Source organism: Orbicella franksi, chromosome 5, assembly GCF_964199315.1.
Source record: "Orbicella franksi chromosome 5, jaOrbFran1.1, whole genome shotgun sequence".
NCBI lineage: Eukaryota > Metazoa > Cnidaria > Anthozoa > Scleractinia > Merulinidae > Orbicella > Orbicella franksi.
The window spans coordinates 6,349,029-6,360,303 of record NC_138149.1 but is presented as its reverse complement, the minus strand read 5'-3'; the positions used below and the strand labels follow the sequence as shown (position 1 = coordinate 6,360,303).

The 11,275-nt window shown below is 40.7% G+C and overlaps 1 protein-coding gene across 1 annotated transcript in view; it reads right to left on the bottom strand.

Annotated features, from left to right (window-relative positions):
* Positions 1–11,275, bottom strand: part of LOC145487264 (uncharacterized) — a 41,538-nt gene that overhangs the window by 3,090 nt on the left and 27,173 nt on the right. Inside the window, exons 26-36 of the mRNA XM_081466005.1 lie at positions 11,046–11,098; positions 8,099–10,969; positions 7,648–7,937; positions 6,966–7,159; positions 5,926–6,066; positions 5,145–5,479; positions 4,422–4,600; positions 1,970–3,944; positions 1,406–1,602; positions 492–590; positions 127–181 (exon numbers count right to left, since the gene is read on the bottom strand). Of these exons, the coding sequence (XP_081322131.1) occupies positions 127–181; positions 492–590; positions 1,406–1,602; positions 1,970–3,944; positions 4,422–4,600; positions 5,145–5,479; positions 5,926–6,066; positions 6,966–7,159; positions 7,648–7,937; positions 8,099–10,969; positions 11,046–11,098 (6,389 nt within the window). The remainder of the gene's footprint in view (positions 1–126; positions 182–491; positions 591–1,405; positions 1,603–1,969; positions 3,945–4,421; positions 4,601–5,144; positions 5,480–5,925; positions 6,067–6,965; positions 7,160–7,647; positions 7,938–8,098; positions 10,970–11,045; positions 11,099–11,275) is intronic.

The window sequence follows — 11,275 nt, the reverse complement described above, 5'->3', positions numbered from 1 at the left end:
TGCAATTCATAATTATTGCGTCCTAGACAAAGAGCTGTTGGATATAACTTGATACTGGACTAATTAAAGCAACAGCTCAGAACAGTCATATTACATAAGTCCAAAGAAATTCAAATTGGTGCGTACTTGATTTCTTACGGCAAAAGCAACATTTTCCAGGTTTGTCAAGAAGCTCCTCACCCTGAAATATGAAAAGGATTGCAGTAAAAAAAAAAAAAATACTAATTAAAGAACGCAGTTAAGAAACTATGGAAAATTACCAATAATAATTTTCTAGTTTATTACTTAAGAAAGCTATTTTAACTAATTTGTATTCATCTTAGTTTATTTTAATGGAACGCCAAAATCACATGTAAGCTTTTTAGTTCCTTTTTGGTCTCTTCGCCACCTTTTCTCTACAATTTATTTTGATTTATATTAAATAATTAATTCATTGTAATTTCCTTTATGCGGAACATTTTCCCCTATGTTTTCAATCAAGATGCACTTACCTCCTGACATGCCTTGATATTACAGGTCTGCGTGCAGATAACGGAATCGCCGAGGCACATACACGAGCTGCATGTTCCATTTTCAAACTTTTGGCCGATCTGGAAGGTAATAACAGTACACGATATATGGATTATTGACCAAGCGTGAAGTTAAGGTAACAAGATACTACCCAAAATCGTTTTCAGTCGAGGTCCATAAACATGCCAAAAAGAACTATTTTGACTGAACACGCTCGACCAATAAAGGACTATCAGTTTACTATAAGGCATAAAGAACACCATTTTTTTGCGGGAAACAGAGGGTGTTCCTGAACTGGCAAGAAAGCCATATCTTGCTAAATCAGGTAACCAATTATAGCACAGGATGTGGGACATCTTGCCTACTCGCACAGCTCAACGTAATAAGAAGAATGATTTCTCACAACAAGTGAACTGCAAGAACTCACTCTCTTGGGTAATTGCACCTTGTTATTGAAAACTTTTAGAAAGAGCTGGCCAGGGCTCTCGATTTCTAATGTCACTCAAGTTGTTAAGTGAAGCATTTCAGATTCAATGATAGTCCTACTAAAAAAATGGATTGACTTGTTATTTCCACCACTCGGAAAGAAGAAACCTGGACGATCACAGAAGCTGTATCTGTACGTTCAGCGCCTTGCGAAAGATATTAAAGGCATACTACAGATAAGCCAATGTTTTTTTTTCCAGTTTGCTCAAGATCAGAGCAGTTAGAGAATGCTTGTGGTCGGCTGCTCTAAAGACGACCAATAATGGTGTAATAGTCTCCTACAGACCCAGAGCTGAGGTGAAGTCTTTGTCTAGGAATGCTTAAGAGGGATTAAAAAAAGATAACTTGAATGTTTGCTCCATTATACCTACATAATAAGCCACCAGGGTTATTGCCCCACCAATCTCACCTTGTAAAACGTTTCATTGTGGTAACACGGACACTCCAGAACAGGTGATACTGCTTTGTTATTGAGTAAGACCAAACCTGGTTGGCATGCCCAGCCGGGCTTACAGGTTTCCTCAGTGCACCTTTCTATTTTAGGTTCGGCGAGGTCGGCGCATGTCTTGGTACAGGAGCAGTTGCTCCACACACAGCCAGAAGGACCTGGAGAAGGTTTAAAATATCTTATCAATTGCAGAATGCTTTTAAAGAATACCTCTTTGGATATCCTGCAATTCTTGAACTGTTTGCGATTTCAAGAATGGATGCAGAAGCGGTAACCTATCTGCAAGTTATATGAAACATCCGGAAAAGTACCTCTCGTGTTAAAGAGTCAAAAAATAAGTTTGCGAACTCAGGGTAAAGGTTGATGGCTTTTAATATTATCCCGAATATTTAGGTTTGTTATCTATAAATGGCGACAAATGCGGTGTTTGGAGGCGATTGAAACTTTCCCTCGTAAAGTGGAGCTTTTTCTCCGCCTAGAACGTCTCTAACCTTATATCCGGTGTAACTCAAAGGTTTCTCTAACCTGCTGTGGAAGTTGTGACCTTTCGGGTAAACGTAGTTGTTGTCGGGCTTGTTATCTTTGATGTTGTTGTTGATTCTCTCCTGGATGTCGATGATGCTAGGCTTGCTTTCTTTAATGTTGTCGTGGACTTTTGTGAGGATTTTGTCCATGGCGGGACTGATGTCCGGGTAAACGTAGTTGTTGTCGGGCTTGTTATCTTTGATGTTGTTGTTGATTCTTTTCTGGATGTCGATGATGCTAGGCTTGCTTTATTTAACGTTGTCGTGGACTTTTGTGAGGATTTTGTCCATGGCGGGAGTGATGTCTTTGATGTTGCTGTCGACCCCTGTGCAGACGTCGTGGATGTTTGTTGCAGTTGAGCTGGCTTTGTTGGTGTCATCGAACTGTATCCTTGTGTGAGCGTTATCTTTGAAACTGACGAGGACCCTTTTGTGGATGTAACTGCCGTAGAGCTTGTCGTCTTTGGTGCTGTTAACTCTTTTGCGGCTGTCGTTGTTGTAGGGCTTGTTATCTTTGGTGCCGTACTGGTCTCTTTTGTGGCTGTCGTTGATGCTATACTTGTTTTCTTTGATGCTGTTGTCAACGTTTGTGCGGATTTTGTTGATGGTGGGCTAGTTATCTTAGATGTTGCTGTTGATTCTTTTGTAGACGTCGTTGATGTCAGTTTCATTTGAGCTGAGTTTGTAAATGTTGTTTCTTTGTTGCCCGGTGGGAATGTTATCGGGCTTGTTGACTTTGTTGTTGTTTTTGACTCTTTTGTGGCTGTGTTTGATGCACGACTCGTTGTTTTTGATGCTGAAGTTGACTCCTGTTTGGATGTCGGTGTTGTTGGACGTGCTCTCTGTGTGTTGGTTGTTGTTGTAGACTCTTGTTTCGGAGCCGTTGTTGTTGAGAGTTGTGCCTTTGATGTTGCTGTTGATCCTTTTGTGGATGTCGTTGATGATAGTTTTATTTGAGCTGGGTTTGTCGGTGTAGTTTCTTTATAGCCTGGTGGGTACGTTGTCGGACTTGTTATCTTCGATTTTGTTGACTCTTTTGTGGGTTTCGTTGTTGTTGGATTTTGTATTTTTGATGATGCTGTTGATTCTTTTGGGGATGTCGTGGATGTTATCGGAATTGTTATCTTTGCTGTTGTTGACTCCTTTGTGAATGCTGTTGATGGACCGCTAATTTTCTTTGATGATAAAATTGACTCCTGTTTGGATATTGATGTTGTTGGGCGTGTTATCCTTGTTGTTGTAGACTCTTGCTTCGGGGCCGTTGCTGTCGAGAGATTTGCCTTTGATGTTGCTGTTGACTCTTTTGTGGATGTCGTTGATGTTTGTTTTATCTGAGCTGAGTTTGTTGATGTAGTTTCCTTGTAGCCTGTTGGGAGAGTTATCGGAGATTTTATCTTTGCTGTTGTTGACTCTTTTGTGGATGAAGTCGATGCGCGACTCATTTTCTTTGACGCTGACGTTGACTCCTGTTTGGATGTCGGTGTTGTTGGACGTGCTCCCTGAGTGTTGGTTGTTGTAGACTCTTGTTTTGGAGCCGTGGTTGTTGAAAGTTTTGCCTTTGATGTTGCAGATGATTCTTTTGTGGACGTCGTTGATGGTAGTTTTATTTGAGTAGGATTTGTTGGTTTTGTTTCTTTGTTGGCTGGTAAGAGCGTTGTCGGACTCGTTATCTTTGATGATGTCGACTCTTTTGTAGATATCGATGTTGTTGTTGTTGTTGTTGTTGGGCCTTTTATCTTTGACGTTGTTGTTGATTCCTTAGCTGATAGCCTTATTGTTGGGCTTGTTTTCTTTGATGTTGTGGACTCCTCCGTGGAAGAGATTCTTGTTTGTCGTGTTATCTTTGGGGTTGTTGGGGACGTTGTTGAAGTCTGGGAGCACGTGCGGTGACAAAACACTTGTGATTGGTTGAGGGTGTTAGGCTTCCGCTGACACGTACAAATGTCACACGGCTTGTCTTGGATGGTTGTACCGACCTAAGGCACAATATCATGAATATCAACAAAAGTCTCAATTTATGTCATTCTTTCCATTATACTGGACTAAATGGTTAGTAGTTAATTAACACTACACTCCAACCTTCTACAGCAAGAGTCACCAGTAGTTATCAATCTGCAGGGATTGTCTTTACATTAAGCATACCTTCGTTTTTTAATAATTATCACGCATATATTAAATGAATCATATACGTAAACTGCAGCAGAATAAACGAACGAGAATTAAATATGCACAATTTTATTTCAACTATGGCTCCTAAACAGAATGCCAAGGGGCAACTGTAGACGCTTCGTGGCGATTACAAACTTCGTTTTGTATACTATAACGATTCCGGCTTCTCTGAAAACAACATATAAGAGAGAATTACATGAAAACAAACAAATTAAAGCCAACGATTCTTAGCTTAAGAAAGCCTGGTAAAATCGGAATAATTTATATTTTTCTTCAGCTGTTACCTGAAATGTTTGTCCCTTGTGATTACACCGCTGCACGCACGGCGAAGGCATGGGTACAACACATCGATTTGCACGCATTAGTGTCCCATTGCTGCAGGTGCAGTTTGAGCATAGTCCACTGAATGGGCATATGATGTTTCCAGCACAATTCATGAAGCACGTGCATTCATCTCGGCACACTGGAACACAATTAAGCGAATAAATGAACTCCTTAGAAGTAGAGAGTAGGAGGCGCGGTGACCTCATGGTTTGTCTCTGGAATCCTCATCAAGCGGTCCTGGTTCGAACCCAGGCTAGAATGCAGAAGCAGCCGTAGATTTAAAGGTGAACAACGTCCTTATCACTTACGATATGTTTAGCTTTAGGTACTAGTGCAAAATTTTAAAAAGTCAATAAAAAGTGGGTACTGTCCGTTATCGTTAGGAATTACAATGCGAAACAAAATAACGGCTTTAAAAATTGAGAACGAATAATTTGAAGTATTGCTTCTTGCGTCAGATAAGATGCTAGTAAATAGTAAGTTACCCTAGCCGCACTGGTCCAAACAATTACTGGCCGATTTCTGGGACTTGTTTATACTCCTGGGTGAAAAAGAGGCAATGTGAGAGCAAATTGTATTGTCTACGCAACATAATTACCCTGGCTACCTTCGAGCCTGACTGTCGTACGTCTCCGACCAGCAGGCCTTTGTATGCTATTGACGATATGAATGAAATTGCTTACCCTTCGAAGTATTTGCTGCTACTGTTGTGCCACTGGTTGTTGGTGCTGATGTCGGTGAAGACAACTTTGTCGTGATCTGAGTAGGGAGAGTTTGTGTTTCCGATTTGGGGGACATCATCTTCGTTGTCATCCGCGTAGTCGTCGATCCGGTAGTGTAAACGTTCGTAGTCGACTCACTTTTGCGTGAGGTCATCTTTGTCGTTTCAAACGTGGATGTGATGTTCATGGACGTTTTGGTGGTCATGACAGCATGTGGACCTGTTAAGTTGGGTGAGGTTGGACAATGATCTTCATCTTCGCCATCAAAACAATCTTGCTGGCCATCACAAAGCGATCTGTAGTGAGAATTTGAGCAAATCAGTTTCACACTTCTAAATCAGACTTTCACTGAATAAGGCTCGTAAACATAAAGTAATGAGAAACCATTTATCTTGTCATCCAAGGTCGAGGGCCGTACTTGGAGAATATTGGCCTAAGGTGTTGAAAGTACGGACCGAACGCAGTGAGGTCAGTACAAAAAAGGCGAGGGCCAATACACATGATAAGAAAGTGGACTCGAGCGCACAAATTATCAAGACTGCTAAGTTTGAGGCCAGTTATGGAGATGTTCTGTCTTGACTGTTTGAAAATAAACCTTGCAGAACTTGTTGGATGCTGCCATTCATAAGCCGTTTTGCGTCGAATCATCCAAGGCAGTTTTTTTCCTTATCAAACTAATGACTGTAATATCTCACTTTAAAATTCACTGTACTCGTTAAACATAATTCTTTGGAATACGTACTTGAAGGAAATACATCTGCTGCCATTGTTACAGCGGAATTCTTTGCAAGTGCTGTTGCAAAATATCTCGTCTGATTCATCGCCACAGTCATCATCTCCATCGCACAGCAAGCTTTTACTTATGCACTCCCCATTGTCACATCTGCCAGAAAGAAACAACTGAGGGCATGAGGGAAAATATTCATTTAACTCTGGGTGTGCAATAGAAGGTCTACTTCCGATAAATAAAGAAACAACTTCTTTAAATCGAACATAAGAAAGTTGAACATTTGGCCAGGTGGCTTGTTACAATATGGACACAATAGATTGTTTATTGACATTGATATGATTCACGTGACATTTGATCATAGTATGATTGGTATCACTCATATATTCAATACTCTCGATAGCTCACTGAACGTGTAAGATCACGAAAGTAAGAGACTTGATTAAAAGCACTTTCGATTGACTCCTGAAGAGCCGTTTGTATGTCTCCTGATAGTGGACCAAACCGAACGTGTTACATGGCTGTTCTCAAGCGTGGCGAAGGAGCTGAACTGGAATCTATTGTTAAACAGCTCTGATCGATGACTTGAACCAGCAATGGATTTTAGGCGATGAGGCACCCTGACCACTCGGTCATACAGCCTCCTTATCACACTAATAATCCTTGTGGATTCAAGTCTAGGAATCAGGTCCCAAATTGGGCGATTACGAGTATTATTACTGTTATTACACATCGGTGAGGTTGCTAGGGAAGCTTAATTATGTTTAAGGCAACAAGCGGACGAGCCAAAATCGCAGTGCTGGCCTCCTTTGCAAAGTTTTCTTTACCTCTACTTATCAAAAGCGAAAGGTGAAAAATGCGGAATTGTCGTGGATTTGAGTTACCTGTCCAGATATCATTGCTATACATACCTGCTCTTCTTTTCTGTCAGTTTAAAAGCATATAAGCATGAGTTTCTAGAATTAATGATGAAACCGGTACCTTTATACATATGAGCCTCGACTTATGAGCCTCAATAGTCAATTTACATACCAAGAGAAACAGTTTTTACCAACCTAAAATCTCTACACTCAATTGGCGTCGTTGGAGGAATGGGGACAGAAGCTCCGACTGTGCAGCCGTAGAACTCCACTCTCAAGCACGCGCCAATATACCACTGTTCCGCATGCACTCGGATATACCGAGCGATGATTGGCTGTGGTAACTTGTTAGTAAAAATGGTGGAGTGGTTCGTATTTGCTTGAAACGTCTACAGAAAAGTTAAGACAATTAATGCGTATCTTGCTTTTCACTCTAGTTTCAAGATCACTTAATTCTTTCGCCTTATGTTTATACTGGATTTAAAAATTTATTATCATATCGGCTCTAAGAATTTGGTCATATATACATCGAGAGACAATATCCACATTCTTCTTTATTTGACTTTGTCTTGATATGAGTTGTAAAAGGGAATTTCATCTTTTTCATTTTGTGGAACCGACAAGTCTTCAAACTATCTCCTGCTTCGAATTATTTACAAGTGCCTCCCCCTACTCTTATCCGCGTTCCCCTTCCCCTATTACGTTCTTGTATGAGAGAACAATCCGAAACGTGTACAGGGTACCCTATCTCGTATTTGGCTTTTAATTGGTCAATTCGACAACCATTTCCAGCGGTTATTAGAAGTTTCTGCATGATTATCTTTTACGATAGGCAAAAATACATTTACATTGACTGTAAGAAGTAATTAAGTTATACCTCTTTTGTCTTGATCCAGGTAACTCCATTTAAGCTGTATGACAACCTAAACATTGTCACCCATTTGTGAAGCACTGGATGTCCCTGGGTGGACACTGCAGTTACTTTACGAAAAGACCCTAGATAGACTTGCAAATATGGTGCCTTGTCTTGAGGTCCTGAGCACCAGGCACCACTTCCCCGTCCTACTACGTGTAAATTGTTAAGTCTTGCTTCTCCTGGTCGATAGTAAACGTCGACTGACGAAGAGGCTGTGAAGAAGTTATCTGGAGTTGATCGGTCAGCCAATCCTAAAATGACAAAAAAAATCTCATAAGTTTGGCTGGCATTGCAGCTTGAAGAAACACATTGTAGCTATAGCATACTGAGCAGTCTAACAATAAATAAATATTTTAATTATTTCATTCAAAACTATCAATCACATTAATTCCTAGCATCCAAATTTACTTACCCAAAGGCTTAAAGCATGATGATATACTTGTGCAGTTTCTCTCATCTTCACCGGCTCTGCAATCTTCCTGTCCATCGCATAACCAATGCTTCGTCATGCACCTGCCATCGTTGCATCTGAAGTCAGATGGAGAGCAAGTGGTAACGTTCTTTTCTACACAGGTCTGACAACATTCGCCAGGGAGTATCAAAGCTATTAAGTTGTCTGAAGGACAGTGAACGAGAGGAGGACAGCGTATAGCCCGGCATATAACACTGTTATTCCAACACCAACATCTCTCACAAGTATTGTTCCAAGTGGCGCCTGGATCGTAATACTTCCCATTAGAATAACAAATGCAATCAGCTGGTCTTACGCAATATGTACCATTAAAAACGGTCCCATCCGGGCACTTACATCCTGGACTACAACCTTCTGAAGGTGAAGGAGTGCACGTGTTGTTCATATGCTGACAAGTCTCATCACAACTTGATTTACACGGTGTGTACACTCTGTTTTGTGGACACAAAGGAATTGTTGGAGAAACTGTTGCTTTTGGTTCTTTTACCGTTGTTTCTGCTGTTGTTGCTCCTGGTGATGATGTTGTCGTTGTTGTCATTTCAGATGATTTGAAAGTTGTTAGTCCTGGTAGTGTGGAAGCTGTTGTTGTTGTTGTTTCAGGTGGCTTAGACGATGCTCTCGATGTTTCTGATGATTTTGAAGTTGCTGTTGTTGTTGTTGTTTCTGGTGATTGAAAAGTTGTTGTCACTGGCGGTTTGGAATTTCTTGTTATTGTTTTTGTCGGTGATTTATAAGTTGTCACTCCTGGTGATTTGAAAGCTGTTGTTATTTCGGGTAATTTAGAGGTGATTGTTTTTGTTTTTGATTTTGTTGCTGCTCCTGGTGGTTTTGTTGGTATTGTTGATGGTGATTTGGAAGTTGTTTTTGATGTTGTCGTTATTATTGTTTCTGGTAGTGTGGAAGTGATAGTAGTTTCTGGTGATTTAGGAATTGTATTTGTTCCTAGTGACTTAAAAGTTGTTGTTTTTATTTCTGGCGACTTGGAAATTGCAGTTTTCGTTCCTGGTGACTTTGTAGTTGCTGATGTTGTTCCTGGTAATTTCGAAATTGTCGTTGTTTTATATGGTGATTTGGCTGTTGTTGTTTTTGTTCCAACCGTCTTCGAAGTTGTTGTTGTTGTTATGGTTTCTGATGACTTGGTAACTGATGTTTTTGGTTCTGGTGACTTGGACGTTATTACTGTTGTTTCTGGTGGCTGGGTGGTAGCTGTTGTTGATGTCGCTGGTGGCTTGGTGGTATTTGTTGTTGTTGTTGTTGTTGTTGTTATCTCTGGTGACTTGGCAGTTGTTGTTGGTCTTGTTGCTTCTGGTGACTTGGTAATAGTTGTTGTTGTTTCTGGTGACTTGGCAGAAGTAGTTTTTGTCTCTGGTGACTTGGCAGTTGTTGTTGTTGTTGTTCCTGGTGACTGGGTAGTAGAAGTAGTTGTTGTTATCTCTGGTGACTTGGTGGTAGTTGTTGTTGTTGTTTCTGGTGACTTGGCAGTTGTTGCTGTTGTTGTTGTTGTTGTTGTTGTTTCTGGTGACTTGGCAGTTGTTGTTGTTGTTGTTCCTGGTGACTGGGTAGTAGTTGTTGTTGTTATCTCTGGTGACACTGTTGTAGTTGTTGTTGATGTCGCTGGTGGCTTGGTGGTAGTTAATGTTTTTGTCTCTGGTGACTTGGCAGTTCTTGTTGTTGTTGTTGTTGTTGCTGTTGTTGTTTCTGGTGACTTGGTAGAAGTAGTTGTCATCTCTGGTGGCTTGGTGGTAGTTAATGTTGTTGTCTCCGGTGACTTGGCAGTTGTTGTTGTTGCTGTTGTTTCTGGTGACTTGGTAGAAGTAGTTGTTGTCTCTGGTGACTTGGTGGTAGTTGTTGTCTCTGGTGGCTTCGTAATAGTTGGTCTTGTTGCTTTTGGCGACTTGGTGGTTGTTGTTGTTGTTTCTGGTGACTTAGTAGTAAATGTTGTTTCTTGTAACTTGGTGGTAATAGCTTTTGTTTCTGGCGACTTCGTAGTAAATGTTGTTTCTGATGACTTGGTAGTTGTTGTTGTTGTTATTGTTGTTGATGTTTCTGGTAACTTGGTGGTAGAAGCTTTGGTAGTTGTTGACTTGATAGTCGATGTTTCTGGCGACTTGATAGAAGTAATTGTTGTTTCTGGCGACTTGATAGAAAGAATTGTTGTTTCTGGTGACTTGGTAGAAAGAGTTGACTTTACTGGTGACTTGATAGAAGTAATTGTTGTTTCTGGGGACTTGGTGGTAGTAGTTGTTGTTTCTGGTGACTTGGTAGTAGTTTTCGTTGTTTCGGGTGACTTGATACTAGTTGTTGCTGTTGTTCCTGGGGGCTTTAGAGTTGTTGTTGTTGGTGCTGTCTTGGTATTAGTTGTTGTTGTGTTTGGTGACCTGAGCGTTGTTGCTTTTGTTCCTGGTGGATGAGGAATTGTTTTTGCTGTTTTTGTCCCTGGTGACTTGGTAGTTGTTATCGTCGTTTCTGATGGCTTGGACGCTGTTGTTGATTCTAGTTTCTTTTTAGTTGTAATCGTGGTTTTTGGTGACTTGGTTGTAAGTGTGCTTGGTGGTTTGAAAGTTGATGTTGTTGTAGTTGTCGTTCCTGTTGACTTGGAAAATGTCGTTGCCCCTGGTGATTTAGGAGTTGTTGTTGTTGTTTTAGGCGACTTGAAACTGGTTGTTCCTGGTAATCTGGAAACTATTGCTGTCCCGGGTAATTTGGTAGTAGTTTGTGATGTTATTGGTGATCTTGCTGTAGTTGCTGTGGTTGTTTCTTGCAGTTTGGACGAGGCCACGACTGTTTCTGGCGTGAAAGTAGCGATTGTACCTACATGTAAAACCAGACAGGATAAGTGAGGCAATCACAAAGAAACAGTTCAAAATTGTTTAAAGAGGTTTCGTACCTGAAGTTGAACATTTAGGGCCAGTACAAGAAAGGCATCCAGACTGACACGTACTGAAATGAAAGTTAATATAAGATGCGTCTTTTAGTCTTTAAGTTGTGAAGTAGACCATATGGTGACGATAGGAGAAACTCCGTTAGCTTAAAGGAGCTCAATGACGTTGTTTTGAGTTATCGTGGCCGCGTACAAAATTGCATTTAAATTGTAGGAAACCTGAAAATAATAGTTTA